The 24,070-nt window shown below is 37.7% G+C and overlaps 1 protein-coding gene across 1 annotated transcript in view; it reads right to left on the bottom strand.

Moving 5' to 3' along the window:
- The window catches only part of Epha6 (EPH receptor A6), a 951,985-nt gene that overhangs the window by 225,990 nt on the left and 701,925 nt on the right, over positions 1-24,070 (bottom strand). The window contains 1 exon segment of the mRNA XM_028879452.2: positions 17,776-17,961. Within this exon segment, the coding sequence (XP_028735285.1) occupies positions 17,776-17,961 (186 nt within the window).

Raw genomic sequence — 24,070 nt, 5'->3', positions numbered from 1 at the left:
ATTTATTTTTAAAAATTTTAAAATTAATTTTATATACCAACCATAGATCCTCTCATCCCCCCACCTCTCATCCTCTATTCCAAAAGGGTAAGTTCTCCCATGGTGGGGGGACAGCTAAGCCTGGTGTATTCAGTTGAGGTAATGGAATCCAGAAAGCCAGCTCATGCACCAGGGACAGATCCTGATTACACTGCCAGGGGCCCCTTAAACAGACCCAGCTATACAACTGTTTCCTGTATGCAAGGGTCAGTTCTGGTCCCATGCAGGTTCCACAGCTGTTGGTCTAAAGTTCCTGAGTTCCTAAGAGCTTAGTTCAGTTGTCCCTGTAGATTTTCCAGTCATGATCTTGATCCCCCTTGCTCATATAATTCTTAGTCCCTCTCTTTGACTGGACTCCCAGAGCTCAGAAAATATCATCCTGGGTGAGGTAACCCAGACTCAGAAAGGCAAACATGGTATATACTCACTCACAAGTGGATATTAGATATAAAGCAGAGGGTTATCAGACTACAACTTACAGCTCCAGAGAAGCTAGGAGGACCCTAAGAGGGATGTACGGATCACTTGGGAAGGGGAAACAGAGGAGATCCCCATGAGTAAACTGGGGATGAAGGGGGCAATAGAGGGGAGAGGATGGGGAATGAGGACATGAGGGAAATGGATGGTTGAGCTGGGGGAGGGACAGAGTGGGAGAGCAATGAATGAAATATCTTGATAGAGGGAGACATTATGGGGTAAGGGAGAAACCTGGTGCCAGGAAAATTCCCACAAGGACGACTCGAGATTAGACTACTAGAAATAGTGGGGAGGGGGCCTGAACTAATCTACCCTGGTAATCAGATTGGTGACTACCCTAACTGTCATCATAGAGCTTTCATCCAGTAAGTGATGAAAGCAGATGCAGAGATCCACAATCAAGTACCAGGCTGAGATTTGGGAGTCAAGTAAAAAATATTTTTATATTTTTAAACTTTTTTATTTTCTGTGTATGAATGTTTGCCTAAATATATGTATACCATGCTTGTACCTGATGCCCAAGGAGGCCAGAAGAGTGCATCAGATCCCCAGGAACTGGAGTTACTGATGGTTTTGAAATTCTGATGTGGGTACAAGGAACTGAACCCAGGTCCTCTGCAAGAGCAGCTCATGCTTTGAACTGTTGAACTGTCCTTCCAGCCCCTATTCTAGACCTTTGAAGGCATTACTTTACTTCCCATTTTCTTCTGAATTATATTAGTATTTCCTTGTCCACATGAGTGATTAAAACAGAAACATCTGTGTACATGGTGGAGGCAAAGGTGAGAATAAAGGAAATATGGAGAATGGGGCAAAAAAATCCCATGCACTCAGGATATAATCAGATACAAGAGAAAAATAGGCACTAATGTCTGAGAGTTTCCATACACTTAAGTCATAGAACATGGAGAAAAATATATGTAATGGATCACACATTGTTACATTGGGTATATAGCTTATTTTTAATTTATAACTAAATCACTATGGCAAGTGACTTTATTTAGTATTCTGTATTTTAAATATAAAATAGTAGGGCTACATAATGAATTACAGCCAGCCATAGTTACATCATAAGAGGCTCCCTCTATTGGTGGAAGTATTAAGGCAACTCTACGTAGTTAAAAGGGAGGTTTATTTTGTGGGGTAACTTACAAGTAAAGGGATAGGCTATAGGGTCTGGGAAAGGTGTAGTGCAGTCCTTCGGTGTTCTCTGGAGAACTCTGCTTGGTCTACCTTCAGCGTTCAGGATCCAGGAACCAAGAGAGCTGGCACATCCGGATCTCAGGTCTTAAGGGATCCTGTCTCAGCCCCGCCTTGTAGCTGTGACAGTTACTTGAAGCCTCAGTGGGGTAGTACTTCCAGGTCAAAGCTGGCACAGCTACCCACTACATCTCTCTCTCTCATACACACACACACACACACACACACACACACACACACACACACACCCCTGGGGATAGGAGAAGGGCTCCTTTAACTTTAGTTGGGTTCCCATCCACATGCCCAGAGCACAGCTATGAGACCTTAAGAAGGTACTGGGATCCAGGAGATGGAGGGAAAGCCCCCAGACAGTGAGAAGATGGCAGAGAGACTCTAGCTCCTAGAAAAGGGAAGACTCAAAACCATCATATAATCAGAGTCTGATCATCTTTCAGCCACAAGTATAAGTTGCATATTTTTTTTTACATGAAAGACTCAAAACCATCATATAATCAGAGTCTGATCATCTTTCAGCCACAAGTATAAGTTGCATATTTTTTTTACATGAAATGAAACATGTTTACTTGACCAAAGATAAAGTATTCCAAAAAGCAGAGCTTAGTCCTATCTCAACTTGATATGGCATGCTTTGTTGGCACCCATGGGAGGCCTACCCCTTTCTCAACAGAGGTGGAAGAGGGGTGGATTCAGTGTGGTGTTGGGAGGAGAGGGGAGGGAAAGCTGCAGTCATTGTGTAAAATAAATGAAAAAATTTAATTAACTAAAAATTATAAAATAAGAAGATAAAAATACTTGGAATGTATAAATAGTGATCAAAAGTTTCCATACTTATAAATCGTCAAAAAGAGATGACTTTTTTGATCAATGTTTCTCAGTGAAAAATCATATCCATTTAGATAAAAAATTATAAGGAATAGACAAAGGTCATATACTCTCCAATTTATATATCATCATAATTTAATATAAAACATGAAGAGCATGACATAAGAATCTTGCAGCTAGTCTACCTTATGAATGCAAAGATGTCAATAGAGTATGAACTCATTTTATAAATAATGTTTGAGAAACAAGGGCTAGAAAATCCACTTTTAGTAAAGTACATGAAGTTAGAGGTCCTAGAAAATGGATTAAGGTAGCTAGGCAAAATGAAAGACAACTGTGCCCAGCATATCACTATTGTTGGATGTAAAGAGGTAAAATAAGAACTCTAATTTGCAAAATAACAGGTCTTTATGAAAGTTCATGACTCAAAGAGGGAACAGGAAATCATTGAGATTATAATTTTGATTTTCAATACTAAATTTGTATGAAGACGATAATTTGTTTTCCTGATAATCGCCTTAAACTTTTTCTTTTCTCTTTGTTAAAGCTAGTATTTTCAAAAGTATAAAGAGCAAAAATATCAGCTGTGAGTATCACACCCAGATCTGAAGTGTGGCTAGAATGCCACCTTGAAAACTATTTTTACATCTGTGCATGTGGGTATGAAATAATACAGAGCCCTTGCCTATTTTACTTTTAAATCAGAAATAAATGCTGAACACTAGGGGAAGCCTTCTAAAACTGGTCATATTGAATATGAGTTGTACTTCATTTCCCCTATTAACAGAAAATAACCTTAGATTTCACCAGCTGTGTGTCAGTGTACTTCCCTTGAATAAAATTCATATTGACATCATTTTTTATTCTTCTTCTACACCACTATGCTTTCTTTGCTATGTTTATTAAGACAATCTTTTGGTATTATCCCATATTCTTTAAAAACAGTGTATTAATAAATGTATTAAGATATGATATTTCCTGTGAGGAAATGAGTTTGGAGTATGGAAATGGATTATCTCCATAAGGAAATGTGCTACTGTTGAAGCTTCCTAAAACAAATACATATAAAATGGATTTAAATGGTATTACCGTATAACGATGAACAATGCTTCCTTCAGACATCACAAGTTATCAAATAACAATTCTAGTGACAGGAATGGGTTACTTCTTTTCTTTTTTTTTTTTAAAGATTTATTTATTTATTATGTATACATTGTTCTGTCTATACATATCCCCACAGGCCAGAAGAGGGCACCAGATCTCATTACAGATGGTTGTGAGCCACCATGTGGTTGCTGGGAATTGAACTCAGGACCTTTGGAAGAGCAAGCAGTGCTCTTAACCTCTGAGCCATCTCTCCAGCCCGGGTTACTTCTTTTCTAACTGTTGGTTAGTGGGATTCCCCTAGACCATTCCACCAATATTATAGGCTATTGGCATTGCTTTATTTTAACACATAGATATTTGTGGTAAGACCCTATTGCTGAAGACACAACATACCTGAATCAGAGGACATGGAGAAATCAAGCTTGCACTAATCTGAAAGTTTCATCCATAGTGGCTAACTTTCCTAATGGCAGAAGATTTTATTAATGCTGGTCTTTTCCACCCATGAGCCCTGGCAGCTACAATAGTGAGTAGAATGGAAAGATTTGCCTATTGGTACAATGTGGCAGAATATTATGGCAGTAACCAATCACTTTCCAATTATTCTTAAAGCATGCTCCACAAGATGAAACCCATGCTTGATAGCATTAACTAAGCCAAAAACCTGTAACAAGTTAGGTGATAGGCCCTAGGGGAGAACCTACCACTATCATTTTGATAGGAGGACAGAGTAATAAATTGCCTTCTAATTTTTTACCTTTATACCTATAGATTAGTACATCTCTCAACCCTCATCAGAGAATCTTCTTCTTATAGTGGATGACAATTAATATTAAAACCCACAACCCATCAATGTACAGAAAATAGAGATTTTGGAGTTATAAGCTTTAAGTCGAACACCTATAAAAACAGTCCTTAGCACTAGGGCTCAGGAATCACCACGAAAGAAGGGAAAGATTTTAAGAGCCAGAGGGGTAGAAATCTCCAACAAAAACAATATTTGCAGGACATGACAGCCCAGTTGCACACATGAAGTCACAGAGGCTGTGAGTGAATGTATAAGGCAGATCAATTCAGCCTAAACCCCATCGTGAATTGTAGATGTAACCAACCGTCTTATTAAATAAGAAACACAGAAACAATGTAAAAGAGAAAGCCGAGAGGTCAGAGCTCAGAGCTAAAATCTCACCCTTCCTCCTGCTGTCCCAGCTTCGTGAAAAGAGACCTACTTCCTGTCGGTTCGTTTTTTTTATAGTATGTTGTTCTGCCTTCTCATTGGTTGTAAACCCAAACACATGACTGCCTCGTCACTGTCTGAATGTACAGCCCCCTAGGTCTTAAAGGTATATGTCTCCAATGCTGACTGTATCCCTGAACACACAGAGATCCTATGGGATTAAAGGCGTGCCGCCACCACCGCCACACTCTTGCTATGGCTCTAATAGCTCTGACCCCCAGACAACTTTATTTATTAACATACAATCAAAATAATATTTCAGTACAATTAGATTACCACCACAGTGAATGATGGCGGGATTCATGTAATCTCACTCCCATTTGAGAGACCATTAGTAACTGATGGCTACTGGCAAGGAGTATCAGCTTCTTCCGGGATACAGGCCCTGAGAGACTATCCATGTTCTTGAATCCATGTATATGCATACAACTCCAAATGGACTTAGTGGGTATTTAAAAATAAAGAGGTAGAAAGTACATGAAGTTGGGGGAGGTGATAGTGCAGGTAAGAGAGAAATTGGAGGGGAGGAAATGGGGGTGGAGTTGATCCAAACACATTATATGCATGTGTGAATATTAAATAAAAGTTAAAAAGCATTGCATGTGAAACAGAATTGTACACTATAATAAGGCAAGGAGTAAATAGTTATTCAAGAAGTTAACTGTTTAAAGTAGACTTTTGTTTGGTTGTTTGCTCATTTTTTTTCCTAGGTGCTTTGCAAAATTCTTTTTAAGGATCATTCCGGGAGAGAGGGAAAAATAGGCAGTGGTGGATCAACAGTAAAATCAAGACAAGGATGACATGTAGTGAGGCAATTGCAAAGATTTCATTAAAGCATGCCAGTCATAAAGTAGACATAGCAGGTTTTCTAATCTGTTTGCTAGCTGAATCTAACCTGACCAACGTGAGCCATGTTTTACAGTCAAAACTGGACCAGGGAAGAAAGGAAGCTATCAGATATTAAACAAACAAGCTAGCTACAGCTTTTAAAGATCAGAAAACAGTATCTCTAAAGGCATAATATTATTTCTCTATCAGTGAGCAATTGCTTAAGGAAAAAGTTCAGAAACTACAAAACTAATATTTACTATTAAATACATACCTCTAGTTCTAGCCCCTAAGATTAACTTCTAAAATAGTTTTGTTTTCTATCCCTACCTCTATCAAGACTAAAGTGCACTGTGTCTTTTCTTAGAATTTCTCTTTATAATATATTGTATTTCTTTGTCAAGAGGGCTATCTTTTCCTACTGTGAAGGACACATCTTAACACATGCAAAATCATATGCCTCATTCCATCAAATTCCTAACAAGACTATTGATAAATCATTTAAGGAACTCAAATTTGATTAAAATGGATGTTCATTCCATTCACACCAGCTTCTCCACCAACATTTTATCCTCTCCCCTTTCCTGGCTGATTCCTTCTTTATTAATTAGAAAAAAAGACCAGGCCCATTTGGTTACAAACTGAAGGGTGCAGCCCCTTACAATGCAGACTTCTCTTCCTGCCAAACTCTAGGATGCACCAAAAAAAACCCGAGTAGAATTATTTTAGCTAGAAGAAGTCTAAATTTTTTATATTATGAAATGGTAATTTTAAGTATACATGTGGTTGTTTAATTAAGACATTTATCATTTAATTAACATAGCACACCCTTTTCCTGCCTGGGCCAGTTCCTATGAAATCATTTCTGAGCACATTGCCCGTCCTGTCCTTTGTGACTGGGAATCCTGCTTGACTCTAGCAGGCTCCTTTGGAATGTTAGATCTGAAAGCAGCAAAGCTTCGGTTTGTTTCACAAAACTTGCTTAGTAACATTTAAGCAATAACTCTATTAATTTCACATCCCTCTTAAGGGGACTGTATTCATTTTTTTTTTTTTTGAACAAGCTAAGACATCCACTACCCTCACCACTGAGTCTTTCTGTATTTAAATTGTCTTATGCTTACTCCCTCCAGCAGCCTTAGACTTCTCGCTTAGCCTTTCTTTCCCAGGGGATGTTCTGGGATTTCTCACCACAGTATAAAGTCTATATTAAGAGGCAATAGCTAATGGTGGCATTTCTGGATCCTTTCATTTTAGTGTAATGAAATGGTTCAGGCATCGGGTACGTGAAATCGTGACAAAGCCACAGAGGAGCAATAGCCTGCTGGACGTATGGATTGCTGTAGCAAATACAACAGCATTTCTCATATAATCTATGGCCATGTCAAAAATGAAAACTGAACTTATTTCAAAAGAATCATGCTTATTAATGTTCAGGGGGTAAGGCCAATATATTAACTTCACCACTACGAATCTTGAAATAGTCATCACATCTAATGAAATGGAGAAAAATATCACTAATGCCTTTGTTTGACATTTGTGATAAGTGAACAATGAAAAAATGCTTTCATGGTAATTGATGTAACTTCATAAAAATGTCAGTCCATTCATACCATTCTGCTGCTTTATCTCAACCTAGAGTGGACTCAAGTGCCCCTACGGTTATATCTCAGGCCAGAAAGCCCAACACTGTACTTATAGATCCATGCCCACGTTCAGAATGAGTGCTGAGATTATCATTTACACATCTCCGTGAGACACAGACCAGGTAATGCTTGGGAATATTTAATATTTCTATATGTGAAGTAGCCATTTAGTCATATTATCAACTTGGTTCTGTAGAAAAGCCATGTACCCTAACAACTAGCATGTAGTATAAAATTTTAGAGGAGAAAAATACCCCAATATGATGATTGTTGAGAGATAGGAGAAAGTGCCTAAGACCAGACAAACACAATCATGAGGAAAGCTACCAGTTTTACACAAATGTGGCTGACACTAGACAGAGTTACAGATAAGAACTGAGCTTGACATCCTAAAAAAAAAAAAAAAATCAGGCTCCTTATACACGCAATCTCTATTGCGTCTTTAGCAATGTTGTAGGCATCAGGGCAGATAAAATGCACCTTTTATTTATAGGTCAAGACATCTGTGACGCTTATTCTGCTACAGGATAACCTCTGTGCAAAAATAAATATAAACTATATATTGGGGGTCCTATTGCAGATTTGGGAGAGAAGAGGCAATTGAGGTGGGTCACAAAAGAAAGTTAAGGCCAAGAAGATAGATGGAAGTATGAAGCACGCTAAGTTTAAGGTTTGACTACCAGGGTCATCACAAGTCCTGTGAATCTGTTACAGAGGCATTTGGTTGCTGTGAGTTCAGAAGAGCAACTCGTGTGCTGGAGGGGCTTAGCATAAAGCTGCTTAAAGACAGCAAGAACCAAGGGTGAGTATAGTGGTTTTGTTTATTAGAACCCTTCCTTAGATTAGCTGAAGAGATACTATTTACTGTACCATAAGTATAATCCATTTAAAAAACTGTATTTTATCAAAATTAGATTAAAGCCTTCTCTGCAGAAGATGCTAATAGAATAAAAAGAGGAACTTCTAACTAGAAAAGAAAAACACTCTAAAATTATTGACAAAGTATTTTATGTTGAAAAAAATTAAATGCAATCTAAAAATTACAATTAAAAAAAGTAGGAAACTAAAATGTCTCATCAAAGGAGAAATATGGAGAGCAAAATAGATGTATAAGTGATGCACAGATTCACTAGGAAAACGCCAATAAGACTGCCCTGGAAATTCACTGGAACAGCTAACTTTATTTGTTTAAGTGACAGAATTAAGAACTGCCAATGGTATCAAGACCTGCCATGATCATAATCACTAGTGGACACGAAGAATGTGATACTCATGCAAATAACTGTTTGGCAGTTTCTCATGAGATTAAATATATATTTTTCATATGGTTCAATCATCCCACATCTAAGTATTTACCCAAGCTAGATGTAAATGTATCTTCTCCTAGAAACTTGTGCTTAAATGTTGACAGAAATTTTATAAATGGCCACCTAAACTGTAAACATCTTAGATGCCTTCTAGTACTGCATGTAAAACAAACAGGAACAGCAATCTACTAGGACCATGAATGGATTTCAAAAGCAACCTGTTAAGAGAATGAAGCTAGACCAGGAAGGCTACATGTTGTATTATTCTATTACACAACATTTTGAAACTGTTCTGCCCTAAAGAAGGGTTCTGATTAACAAATACAGGCAGAAAATAGAAACAGAGAAGTTAACTTCATAATACAACTGAAATAATTGTTGCAGACAGTGTCTATTAATTGATGTTAAAACTACTTAAAAAATTGAGAATATTTTCAGTCTAAATGATCTGTCCTTCAAATACACACTATCTTCAAAAAAGGAAAAAATTCACTTTTCAGTGCCGTAGTGTAGAAGTTTGCATCCTAAAGAATGAGGTGCCTGGGGGGCATCATCCCATTGCCATGCACTGCACTCAGAAGGTATATCCACCCTGCAATGTTCTTGCCAACAGAGGGACACAGAGAGAAGTGCCATATAGTCATGAGAACTACAGACACTAATATGGAAGACATCCAGAAAACAAGCCAATCAGTATTCATGGACAATTGTCAAGGTCAAAAACAAAGAAGACTGAAGAACTCCCACAGATGAGCAGAGACTAAGAAGATGGGAGTGTTAATAGTACGTGGGAGCATGGAACTGATAATAGAGCAGAAGCAGGAGGCAGCTCTGTAAAGGTTGATAATCGGAATGAGACTCCACAGTAAGGACTACACACTGACTCTCCCATCTCTCTGCCTTCCTTCCGTCTTTCCCCCTCTCTTTCTTGCTTAGAAGATCTTGGTATATTGCCCAGCCTGGACTCAAAGGAGTGAAACTTCTGGTTCAGCTTCCAAGAGAGGGACTACAAGTGTGTGCTACCACACCTGAGTTGTTTCTTGGTTTTGACATTAATCTTCCAGTTATCAGAGGGACTGGCTGAAAGTTGTATAAGAAGTCTATCTTTTCATTATATCTTCTCTAAGTCTGAAATTATATTGGGAGGAAAAGTTACAGCAACATGCTCCAATAATGACAAGAGCAACAGCATTAACCAGCATTAAAATACATTCAGCTCAGGGCTCAATCCTGAGCCCTTTCCCAAATCCCACACAATAAACAAAGACTATGTTAAATTTCTATCATCAATTCCAAAGATAATTTTGAAAATAGAAATTTCATATGGGAGGCTCCACAGTTATTGATGATTTCAATAACGGAGAGTTTTGTAGTGTTACCAACTCAACATAAGGCGGTTAGGAATTTCAGGAAGGCTTCTTAATCATGACTGAAGTGCCCTCTCCTTCAGCTGGCTGGTTCTCCTTCTCCTCCATTTCTTTTCAGAAAAGGGCAGGATGTCTATGAATAACAGCCAGCCATGGTATATCAAGTTTTAGTGAGACTAGGCACCTTCTCTCCTATTAAGGCCAGAGGAGGCAATCTGTTAGGAAGAACATATTCCAAAAGCAACAGAGTCAGAGACAGCCTCTACTCCCACTGTTAGGATTCCCACAAGAAGACCAAGGTACATAACTGTAACCTGTATGCAGAAGGACTAGGTCAGTCCCATACAGGCTCCCTAGCTGACAGGTCTCTGTGAGCCCTGTGAGCCCAGATTAGTTGATTCTGTGGGTTTTCTTTTGGTGTCCTTCATCTCTTTGGCTTCTACAATCCTTCCTCCCCTTCTGCAGGCTTCCCCCAGCTCCACCTAATGTTTGGCTGTGGGTCTCAGCATCTATTTCGACTAGTTGCTAAGTGAAGTCCCTCTCTGATGACAGTTAGGTTAGGCACCAGTCTATGAATATAGTAGAGTATCTTTAGGAATTATTTCATTGACTTTTTTTGTTTGGGTCTATCCTAGGTATCTGGGTGTCCAGACTCTGGGTCCTGGCCCTCCAGGCATTGTCAGATATGGGCTGATAATGATAGGGTCTTCATCTTGATCAGTCATTGGTTGGTCATTCCCACAATTTCTGTGCCACCTTTACCCCAGCACATCTTATAGACAGGACAAATTGTAGGTCAATTGTGTGGCTGGGTTGGTGTCCCTCCACTAGAAGTCCTGCCTGGCTATAGGAGATGGCCAGTTCATGCTCCATATCTCTCATTGCTAGGAGTTTTAGCTAGGATCATTCTCATAGATTCCTGGGAGTTTCCATTGCACTAGGTTTCTAGCTCATCCCAGAGATGCCTCTGATTCCAACTGTCTTTCCTAGTATTCTCTCCTTCTATCCTCCTTGCACCTGATCCTTCCTGTTTCCATGCCCATGTCTCCATCCAGACCCCTTCCCCTGTCCACTGGCAATGCCCATTCTATTTCCCCTTTGGAATGAGATTCATGCATTCCCCCGTCCCCTGATCCCGGCCATGAGCTTGAGCCTTTTTTGTTACTTAGCTTCTCTGGGTCTGTGGGTTGTATGTGGCATGTTTCTCCTTTGCTTTACAACTAATATCCACTTATGAGTGAGTATATACAGTGTTCGATGACTTCGTTCTTAAAGGAAATATTTTGTATAAATACAATTTTATTTGTAGTCTCTTTTCTCTCTTAGCTCCTGCGGTTTACAGTGTTACTTTCATACTCAACAACTCATTATTAGGTTTCTTTCAGAAAGCTGTTAATACTTATGACCATCTACTCCATCATTAGCAGGGTTAGGGATGCAGAGAACCAGGGGAGGTGGGGAACAGCTGAGAGGTAGATCTGTGGAAGTGATTTAAATGAATGATCTCAGGAAACTTTAAACACTGAAGGGACAAGAACACATTTCCCTTGAATACAGAAAGATATTTATTCTCTTATAAAGAGAGAGTTGACTCTGGCAACAGGGAAATGTGCCGGTTATTCCAACTTCCCAATTAACCCCAGCCATACTTGAAGAGTCTGACTACAGGGCCACAGGCTAGGCCATCGTGTAATCATTTGCTACAGTCACATTCACTATCTGGTTTAGCTGTATGTATATGTTATAATTCCAAGAACAAATACTTTGTAGTAAATGTTCTACAAATCCCTTGAGTCCCCTGAAATCATACAGAAACAATTCATCACTATTTCAGCAACAGCAGAGTAAATGCTTAAGGCTAGTAGGAGAAGAAAATCCAGGAAATTCACCCTCTTTTCTCTTTTCTGCTGCCATTCTTATGCTCCTTTACCCTGGGTCATATGTTCTCCACACCCACACTCTTCTTTCCTTTCTAGACAGCCAGGAAGCAGGCTGTCATCATCTCTAGTTTCCTTAGACCCCAGTGATACCAGCTGGGGTCTAAGGGTCAGTTTGCTTCCAACATCTTCTCAGAATTTATTGTAAATACTAACACCAGTCCTCTACCAACCATTTTGGTGGACACACTCATATCCTTCACCATCAAAGCAAAGAAAGGCAGAAACTCCAGAGAAAGCATGCTCTAGAGACCACCGTCTTCTTATCACAGGTATCTGCCTGAGTACTTGGCTGAGATCACATTAGTATTTTATCCCCTCTTCTTCAGGATTCAGTAAGAGGAAGAGAAACAGGAGAAATAAGAGTGAATTGGAAATGCCTTTGTCATTCAAAATGAATGCTTGATTTCAGAGGAATGAAACCACAGGAGTTTCTGACCCAGGAGGATAGGATTTGACCTTTCCTAGTCAATGCTGAAAATCTATGACTTGGGAAAGTGACTGGCATCATGTAGCTTGGAATTTAATTAATATTACTTGAGTGAGTAAATGCTTTAATGAATGTTAAACATTTTGAATTTTAGTTACCAGCAGCCTTGACTCTATTTTCAAAGAGGCCAGTCAGTTTGTAGTGTTAGAAAGCCTCAAATGTTTTGCTGCCTGGCTCTTCCAATAACAGTGAGCTGAATGAAGTATATTTTTCTGATTGCTTTTGCCAAAGGATGCTTCTTGGTCCTTATTGTAGTTGGCTTCCCAGCTCGTCTTATTCTAGGGATCTCTCTCGCTCTTAAAGATCTACCTTTTCTGTTGCAGGCTGCTTTTCTGTTTTACCTTTTCTTCTAGTACATTTCTTTCTATCTTTTTTATTGATTAAATGTATTTCTTGAGAATTTCATACACATGTGCCTCTTCTTATTTATAATTTATTTAGTTTATGTGCATTGGTATTTTTTTTTTTTTTTTTTTGCATGTGTGTCTGTGTAAGAATGCTGGATCCTGGGATTACAAATAGTTGTGAGCTGCCATGTGGATGCTGGGAACTGAACCCAGCTCCTCTGGAAGAGCAGTCAGTGCTCTTAACTGCTGAGCCATCTCTCCAGCTCCAACCTGTGTGCCTTTTAATGCAGTTCTCTCCAGTGAATATCACCTTCCCTACATCAGCTACTAACCACCACCACCTGTCTGTTAAACAACTTCTCATTTGAATCTGTGGTCCAAGCTTCTCGCCAGGTTTCAAGGACTTCCTGGACGTCTTTAGTTAAATTCGGTCATGTTCAAACCAGAAACTGCTATTTTCTCCTTAAATCTGTTCTCCTTCCTGATTTCCCTGTCCATTCTCTTTCTTACAGGGATAATAAGATTAGAAGCCATTTGAATGCACCGCCGTTCTTCCTCATCTACTATATAATCATGTAGTAACTAAAATATCTCACTCAAATCTTGAAAATGGATCTTAAATTTATTCCTTAAAATATATATTGATTAATTTATTTTCTCACCATTTTTTTCTTACTTGTCTTACTTGTGGTGGCCCACAGAAGCTATCTACTGAGACCTTGTTCAGGGTCAGAGAATCTGACACAAAAACTCTCTGGGAGTAATTTATAATATTTATGAACATACACAGGATTTGAGCAACTCTAAAAGATTCTGTTATAGTTTCAGTATTGAGCCATGGACTCTTTAAAGAATGTCTTAGGAGGACATGGAATTATCTTTGAGAATTTGTTTGCTTGTGAAAATGACTTCAATTCCACTTTACTGAGTTTGTATTTAGGCAATATGGTTAGTACTTGTAAATGTGCTTTTTACTTAGCTGAAAGATAGACAAAGTTGTTTGTCTCACAGTGACTGCACTATATTTCTTCATCACTAAGCTACAATTCTTATCTTCTCATAGAAAGGTAGCATTTTGCCTCTTGGTGATGTAGCTAATGTCATTGATAACTATCAGTTACAAATTGTGAGTACCTATGCTACTAATGATTACAAGTCTGCCCTCCAACTGATGGCCTCCATTTGCTTCCTGGAGAAATAGTATGTGTTGAGCATATGGCTATAACTGATTCATCTCTTTTTCCATTAGATGTAGTTTATCAGTCTAATAAAGTTGTTATGTGTATCATATAAATAGGCTCAACTACTATCAGATATAATTCTTTTGTATAATGCAGTTTTTAATCATTTAACTTTCAAGTTTAAATAAAAGCAGATATATGTGCACATATGAAGGAGCAGAAGTGATTCAAAGAACTGTACAATACATGTTTCTAAGAGAAAAGGCTCTATGACAAAAAACATACTCATATTAAGTAAAAACTTATGGAAGACTGTTCTAAAGTTTTTTTTTTTTTTAAATCTATAATCTTATGTCACTTTTAATGGAGAGTCAATGTGTTTGTTTCCCAGACCCCAGGAAAGCCTACAATCAGGCCCTCGTACTGCATCATTATCTTCATCAGTATCATCTTTTATGCAGTGGGGCTGTCTTTAGGGAACATTAATTGCTAGCTATCTCTTAGGTACTTAAGGGCAATCTTGGAACAATTACCATGTATTTATGGGAATGAGGTATTCATTTATTTATTGCTTTTCTTCTAACAATCCCATAGCACTTGACTCAAGCTGATAACAGTATAAACAGGCTCACTGAGTATTTCGGGAATTGCTTTTCTCTCATCCCCACTATGTACCCTGCAGCACCTCAATACTCCCCTATGGGGCTCACTCTTGCCAGTTAAAACTATAGTGCTGATTGTCATCAAGAGTGTACTGAAGCTATCTTTTCTCAGTCGATTTCTTGTAACGGATATGAGACTATCTTTTCCTCATTTTTTTCAGAAGACTCAGACTGTAATACTGGTATGTGATTCACACAAATTTGTCTAAATGGAGGTCACCTATCTGGTTTTCAGATAAGATTCTAATAGATATAATCTCTGTGTTGGTTATTTGAGTGCTTATGTGAAATAAACATTCAATCTGACAGCATAAAATACCACTGATGATCTTAGTAAACCTATTTATTTGACTTAAAATATAGAATTAATTTCTCCATTTTTGTAGAGCCATAGAGCCTTCCTTTTTATAGATTTTAATTTAAATATACATAATATATGATAATATATGAATGATATCATAATACTGAATGAAAAGACATGTGATTTGATCTATTAAAGGAAGAAAAAGATCTCTTACTTTCCAATCTTTGAGTTTATTCCTGGTCACCTATTTCTAGATGTTCTATATGTAAACCCTTCCAAGAGAACTTTGGCATCAAACTTAGTATGTAATCATCTTGAAATTAAATTTTGCCTGAGATATAAATAAAAATATGAAAACAAAGGAATAATTTGAAATGGTGAAGCCAATAACAGGAAGTCAGCAGATGATGCTAAATACAGTATACATGTATACATGTATAAATTTAATTTGTATAGAAATCCTTTGCAGTCTTGAAGAAAAAGGAACTGAGGTGCTCCAATCAATGATATTTAGATTAATTTAGTCTTGTTTTACAGACATGAAAGAAAGTTCAGGATAGATAATTTATCCCATGTGCTTCAAATCTTAACAAGCAAGAACAGAATTCCAATAATGATTCATTAGTTAGGCCATTTATTGCTGTGAAAGAATGAATTTGAAATTTAATGGCTTGAAACAACAATTTTACATGAATTTATCAGGCAGTTGGATACTATGTACGTTTAACAGGATAATTGTAGCAGGTTCATCCCTAGGGTCTCTTGGGATGAAGAACTAAGGACCCACACCATGGATTCTTAGTCAGATTTATAGTTTCAAGCATGTGATTTTTTTCCTGTGAAGCAGGACTTAAATCCAACTAGAAAGCAGTTGGTTACATTCATAACATTTGCACCACTAGTGCACATGGGCATATTTGTATCTCTCTATCCATAGATCAGTATAGCTCCTGAACTTCATCAGAGAGGTATCTTTACCTCTTTATCTTTAGTGGATGGTGGTTCAAAGTGAGAGAATAAGTGTTATTGGAGGAGGTCATCTAGATTTCACTTCTCCTTCTCACAAGGCTCAGAGCCCATGACAGAAGGGGGCGTGGAAAGATGATAAGAGCCAGAGGTCAGGGAGGACCACAGTGAAACAGTGCTTTCTGTATCTAATAGGAGAGCTGAACTTACAAACTCACAGCAAATGTGTTTGTCTGCACAAGACTTGAACAAGATTAAGCCAATCAGTTTTCAAGTATGAAAGGGAAAGGAACTCACAAGTCTATACCCCTTCCTGAGGAGCTATGGACAATTAGATTTTTTAGGAGGGGAAGAGTCACTTTTCTTTATGGATGAGGCCCCTGGTACATTACAATACACCAGTGGATGGTCCCATACCTGAAGTATATGGGCAGCACAATTTTAACACAATGGAATATTGATAAAAAATGAAAGGACACTAACTTGGAGTAGATCTTGGAGTAGTTAGAGCAAGGAGTGGGAAGATATATATATATATATATATATATATATATATTATATATATATATAATCAAAATATATTGTATGAACTTCTTAAAGAATTAATAAAAATATAAAATTATTAAATAAAACCCCTTTCATTGGTTATTGGGTACACTAGATTGAACTGATTTGGCTTCTTTGTCTCACAAATGGCCATAGCTGCAGGTAGCTGAGTAGGCTGGGACTTCAGTAGGATTATAATGTCTGAGATGGTCCACTCACAAGCCTATCATTCAGTGCCACCTAACACTTTTGATGAGGCTGTTGACTAAAGTATCTTGATTCTCTGCTTTTAAAATGTATTTATTTATCTAACGTGTGTGTGTGTGTGTGTGTGTGTGTGTGTGTGTGTGTGCGCGTGTGTGTTTGCATGAGTTTATATGCACCACTTATCTACAAAAGCCTCTGGTGGCATGAAGAGATCATCAGATCCACTGGAACTATAATTACATATAGTTGTGACTTGGCAGCAGGTTCTGAAAACCTAGCCCAGGTTGTCTACAAAATAGGTACTGCTCTTAACTACTTAGCCATCTCTCCAGACCCCACTCCTGTCTTTGGTGGTTGTGAAGGAAATTTTAATTCTGTAAATAAAAATAATATTTGCAAATATCTAAATAATTTTCATGAAAAATTTAATGGCAGTCTGTGTTGGGTTTTATGTTTAATTCATTAGTGAATAAAAATGGAGAAATAATGTTACATTTTATGCCTTTATCATTGTTCAAATATATGCAGCCAATTTCTTAAAGTATAGAAATAATTTTGGATTTTATAGTCATTCTTTCAAAAGAATGACCTTGATTCCATTATTTTTGTAACATCAGGATTGTATCTTTTTACTTTATATAAATGATTATAATTTATTAATAATGTTATTAATAGAGTTGACTTCCTTATAGAATTTTTTCGTGGAAATGTTTTATTCTACAATAAAGCATTCTACATTTGTCTATGAAATGTATTTCTAAGCAGTAGTGTTTTACTTTAATGAATCAAATATTGATGGTCAGTATTCTATTAATATTGACATTTAGAAAAGATATAATCCTTTCCTCCTGAGTCATTATGCTAAGTTAAATGAGCAAAGTTTAAAGGTAATGCAATTTCAAAGCTCTGAGTTTACCTATGCCAACTCTGATAATGTCACGACCTTGTGGCAGGACACTGAGAAGTGATGTCAAAGACAGAATCTGAATGAAGTTGTTGTCTTCACAACTATGAATCTGTTATTATGAGTTAATAAAAACTAAAAGCAGTATGTGAGAAGCAGTGAGGAAAATCAGGAACTTACTTTTGGTGACAACACCTTCTAGGCGAATGATGTTTGGGTGGTCAAACTGACCCATGATGCTAGCTTCTCTCAGAAAATCTCTTCTTTGTCGGTCCACATGACCACCCTTCAGTGTTTTAATGGCCACTGGGATCTCCCTTTTCCCTGGTGTCTTCAAACGCCCACTGCAGACTTCCCCAAATTCACCTTAAAAACAAAGCAGAAATCATTTGTTTAAACCAAATACTTCTATGTCAAAAAATCCAAATTACCTTGCTGTCATTTAGAAAAGAATCTAAAACATGTCTTTCAAGTTTGCAATCTTTACTTAAAAACGCTTTTTCTTTACTCTGTATTAAACAATAGACCTGATTGTTTATAATGAATAATAGACTGCATTTCCATGTGCTACTTTGAGGAAGCTCTGTAAAGAGACATCCCCGATCTGCTGCAGAATTATGTCCAGCAGAATGTGAGGTGATAATGTAAATGTAGAGGAAAACAATCATTACCTAAAATTCCCTGTTCCTCTTCTCTGCCCCAATCTATGGGCCTAATACCAGCTTTGTTCAGAGAATCTACCAAGTTTTGTGGTTTATTTGCTCTCTGAAGTCATATATCTGGGTTTTATGACAATTAGAAAGCAATATTGTTTCAACATTGAGAAAAAACCCATACTGAACACAATTATAATAACTTATATAGGATACAGAATTATACAAGCTATATTGATGAAAATGTAAATGTGTAAAAATGAGTTTTGTTTCAGCTCTAGTTACATCAATAGATTAAATAAGCAAGTATTTTCTAAATAGTTGCCACATATACTACTAGGTTGCTGTGAGATTCAAAGAGGTATATTGTATTATCTTGAACTCACAGAAAAATAGGAGATGAATGCAAATGAAACACTTAGAGCATTCCATCCATGTCAATAATGCTTCTCTTAAGAACAGCTATGGTTTGAGGACTTGCAAAGAGGGTTATAGCTTATTTTGGACTGTGAATGATGAGTATCATGTATAAGTACAGGAGCAGAAGAAACATACAGGATGGGTGTATTGAAGGTGTAAAGAAAATGAATAAAAAGATTAAAAGGTTAGAAACAGTCAATGAATGATGAGGATACAAGGCCACTGATTCTGAGGGGCTGTTATGGAAAAGGTCATAGTCTTTCTCAGGGTAACACAATACATTCAACAAAGATTAAGTGGGTGGGAAAATAACTCATTAAAAAGGGGCTTGCATATAAGTATGAAGGCCTGAGTTTGACCCCCAGAACTCATATTAAGAACACAGGTATAGGGGAGGTGGAGACAGGTGGATCTAATCCCTGGGTTCACGGTTTAAGCCAGCCTGGCCTAGTAGGCAAATTTCAAGACAATGAGAGCCTATCTCAAAAACCAAGGTGAATGGCTTCTGAGAAACTATACTTGAAGATGTTCAACTGTCCTGCCTATATACCTGTATACAAAAAAACAAAAACAAAAACAAAAACAACCAAACAAACCCAACCCTCCAAAAAATGCCCCCAAACCAAAAATCCAGAATCTAAATTTTTCTATGGAAAATGATCTGCATTTACTTAAGACCATAATGTTTGATGCCAGTTTAGTAACTGGTAACATGATAGTGCTAATATTTTATGTTATTGCATAGGATTCCTTTTCTGCAGGAATATAAGGGAAATTAAAAGAGATAACATCATGCAAATATTTACCAACTATAAATGGTCAGGCCTGGGAATGTAGCTCAGTTGCTAATGTTTGTCTACCATATATGAGGCTCTGGGTTCAATTCTCAGTATAGTATAAAGCAGTCATGTTGCTGTATGTCTGCAATCCCATCACTGGGGAGGTAGAGGCAGGAATATCAGAAGTTCAAGGCCATCACTACTTACAAAGCAAGTTCCAGGGAAGCCTGTGATATATGAAGCTTGGCCTCAAAATGAAAACAGAGAGTTGCAGAGATGGCTCAGTGGTGAAGAGCACTTGCTGCAGCATAAGAACCGAAGTTAGGATCCCAGCACCCACATTACTGGCGCTTGCTGACTTGTGACTTAGCTGAAAATCTGTGAGGTCCGGGTACAGGGCAAGAGACTGTGCCTCAAAGAAGTAAGGTGAGAGTGACAGAAAAGGACGCCCACACTCTCCTACGGCTTCCACACACTCCCAGCCTCACACTTGCTCCTATACCCCACACACTGCACTCATGCATATTCATACACACTCACATATATGCACACACTAACCAAAGCTAAGTAACAAGCCAATGAGGGGCACACACACACACACACACACACACACACACGCACGCACGCACGCACGCACGCACGCACGCACGCACATGCACGCACGCACATGCACACGCACACACCACATACTGTGGAGTATTACTCATAAATGACTTTAGGTCATTTCCTTTTAAATCTTTTAAGGGTAGAAGGAATAAAAACTCATGTCTCTTCAGTTCATTAGCTCACAGTTCTAATCAACTGTTGGATGAGGATAGAAGATCAAATTATAATTTGTGGTGCCATGGATTTCAGTTATCCACACTTTTTGTTCCTCAACTCATTAGTCAACCAAATATTGACTGTATGTGAATAACTACAACTGTTTATTAATTTTAAGTAAAAAAGACAATATTTTCTTTCTAAAATTATATGCATACATGTCTGTCAGAAATAGAAAGTCTAACAACATAGTCAGTTGTCATTACTCCTCCTCCTCCTTCTACCAGAACTAGAAACCATGTATTATTACAAAAGAAAAAGGCACCCCCTCTGATGGAAATAGGCTAGTAAGCTGGGAAGGGTGGCTTTAAAGCTTAGAGTTTGTCTTTTATATGTTAAAAACTCACACAAGCAAGGACATGAAAACACTGATTATACTGCTGTCCCTAGGAAATGGAGTGCTCATAATATTGGACTTGACAAATCTTGCCCAAATTTTGCAAGAAATATAAGAATATATTTTTAACTTGATGCTTTCAATTTGTTGGGAGATGAATGTTCATATTTCACAGAGAATGAAGCTGAGGTTTTTTTTCTAAAGTTCTTTCATAATGCTTTTGATTTTTTAAAGATTTTATTTTGTACCTAAAAATAATAGTTGATAGAAAATTGCAACATTTTTCTCAGCCTCTGCAACCTTTGTGGGGGAAAAAGATGTTTGAATATGTCTTAACTAATGTCAAATATACACAAAGCTTACTAAGGTATTAGAAATATGTCCATTGATCAGACTTCTCCCCATAAGAAATATGTAAAAAAAATAAAGCATTTATCTCTGCTTTTCTTGATCTTTTACTGAACCTGAAAACACCAGCTAGTATTAATAAAGACTTGACAATATTTAGAAATAAAATAGCTGGCCAAAGTCCAAATACATTTGATTTTTTTTCCATCCACATATCATAAGAATTCAAATAAACTTTTGAGTACAATAAAAACATGACAGCTCTGTTGGTATTTTATCAAGACAGACAGAGTGGTAATTTTCTTTGGTTTTCTGTTGTCTGAAACTCATGCATCTTATTAACACCAGGCAGGTGTTTTCTTCATGTCAAGCTTTGCTTGATCAGGTTGTTATCACACTTATTTCATTGGCACTAAATATGCTGATCTGAGATTCCAGCTCTCATTTATTTCTAACTGCTTGACACAAGGAAACAAAAATGCCAAATTCCTGTGTTATTTAAAGAATCATGTGTATTGGTTTTTGGAATGGTAAATATACCTTAAGGATCCAAGACTCAGTGAATTTTTCAGGCATTGGCCAAAAAAAGTCACTCGTAAAATGTGTTCAAATCTTCTTTCACAGAAAGCCTGGAGATATCACACATATGGAAGTGTTTTAAATTAAAGTATAATCTCATAAATTGCCAAACACCGATTCATTATGTTACTGTCAGTTATAATAACAATAGTTACTATAGCAGTTACATCCTAGATACAACTTGATCACCAGTAAGAAAAAATTATTCCTCAATAAGATTGTGAATATTTATATATATATATATATAATTTAGTCCATAGCTAACCCATTAACTAGAGGCACATGACATTAATGACTACTTGTGCATAATTGCAAACATTATTACAATGCCCTCACATGCTTTTTTGTGGCAATGAGTCTATTAACTTAATATGTACTTTAATCTCTCTAAAAACCTTTTGAAGTAAGTAGTAATATTCAGTTTATAAATGAGGAAACTGAAACACTCTTGCTATGTAACTTGTTCACAACCAAACAACCGTTGGGCCCAATAGTTCATGATCATTAACACTGTTTTCTGCTATTGAGCAATTTGGTCATAACTAGCATTTTATTGCGTTCACATGCTAAGTTCCCTATGGTAACAATGCTATCTTCACATCAGCTATCTTAAGTGTTTGGATCATGAACTAGATTGGAAATGTACATAGAGTGATAAAGACATGCTGTATGAATCATTCACTACTGTCCTAGGTGGGGGTTACAATTGCTGTGATGAAATATTATGACAAAAAGCAACTTGGGGATGAAAGGGCTTTTTTCAGCTTACAATTCCAGGTAATAGTCCATCACTGAGAAAAGTCAGGTCAGGAACTCCAACAGGTCAGGAACCTGGAGGCAGGAGCTGATGCAGAGGCCACGGAGCAGGTGCTATTTCCTGGCTTACTCCTCAAGGCTTGCTCAGTCTGCTTTCTTATAGAACCCAGGACCACCAGCCCAGGGAGGGCACCACCTACAATGGACTGGACTCTCCACCATTGATCAATTATTAAGAAAAATGTCTTATATCCAGATCTTATGGAGGCATTTTCTCAATTGAATTTTGCTTTCAGATAACTCTAGTTTGTGTTAAGTTGACATAAAATTATTAGCACAACTACTAAATTTGAGCCCTAGCTCAAGTGTGCTGTATATTAGGTGATCTGTAGAAACCACTACAGTCCAGTTTCAAGGTGACTAAGAAAATTATACACAAGATAATTGATCTTCTGCCATGGACAGTACATTTACTCGCTAACAATCCCATCTATCTGCCAAGTAGTGGTAAAAATGTTTCTTGACAAGCAATTTTATTGGATAATATATAGGGTCTTGTGAAAATATCAATTAGTATTGGATTTTCCACAAAAACTGCAGAATTGAGTTGAAACTTGCAGGAAAGCAGAGAGAGGAAAGTAAGTATAATCTGCTTGGAAAGCTGTGACAGCGTGATCATGCCAGCCATCCCTAAGTTCCATCCTCTGCGATCTGAGATTCCAGCTCTCCTACATGCCCAACCCCTTGAGAAAAAGAAACAAAAAAGCCACAGTTCTGATTTTTTTTTTTAAATCACATCTTTTGTTTTGGGGGATGGTAAATATTGTCATCTTGATCAGACCTAGAATCAACTAAAAGGGAAGACTTTGGGCAAGTCTGTGAGGGGTTTAAAAGTAGGACTAATAGAGAGAAGAGCCCACCCCCACCCCAGTGAACAGCACTTCCAGCGGCAGCTCAGATATAAAGAGGTCAGGGGGCGGGGAAGCAATGAGCTTGCCTGCCTGCCTTTGACCCTGGTAATGAGTGTGCTTTTCTTCCCATTGCTACAGCAGACACCAGCCTTTCCTGCCATCAGAATACAGCTTCAGCCTCCTGAAATGCATTAAAGACCAGGGGCTCCCCAGAAATCCCCTGGGCATTCAGCACCAGGTTGAGGAGAGGTGGTATCCAGTCTTGTGCACTCAGCAGCCACCAGCGTGCCAACCTCTCCAGAATGAAAATAATCCTGTTGGCCAACACAACTCCTATCCTGTAAGACAGACTAATAAATCACCTGTGTAATATACATTCGTTCTCTGAATTGTTCTCCTCTGGAGAACTCCAACACAAGTATTTCAAATGGTTTTCTTCACACTTGCTGTTTCCTCTGACTGGATAGATCTCCATTACAAATATCTTCATTTGTTCTGTATGTAGATCTCCTCAGTTCCCTGTAAAGACTGAGTTTTGCTATCTTCTCTACAGAATACTTTCCCTAATAAACTTTCATCTAACTTACTTTCATTTGACTCACATGTACATTTAAATTAGAAAGAAAGAAAAACCCTACTAAAGTAATACCATCCTCTACATTTGGAAGTGCATCCAAGCACTCATAGACAGGCTATTTTATTCTCCTACCAGATATAATACCAACCTCAGACAAGGCTATTCTGAGACATGACAAGATGAGACAAAGAAAGGCCACTTCATAAATTTGTTGAAGTTCAGACACACGCAAGGTCACTATGTCATCCCAAAATACCACACTTCTCATTCTCGTGGCTAAAGTGAGTGCTCCT

Source organism: Peromyscus leucopus, chromosome 12, assembly GCF_004664715.2.
Source record: "Peromyscus leucopus breed LL Stock chromosome 12, UCI_PerLeu_2.1, whole genome shotgun sequence".
Taxonomy (NCBI): Eukaryota; Metazoa; Chordata; class Mammalia; order Rodentia; family Cricetidae; genus Peromyscus; species Peromyscus leucopus.
This window is presented reverse-complemented; position numbering and strand designations above follow the sequence as displayed.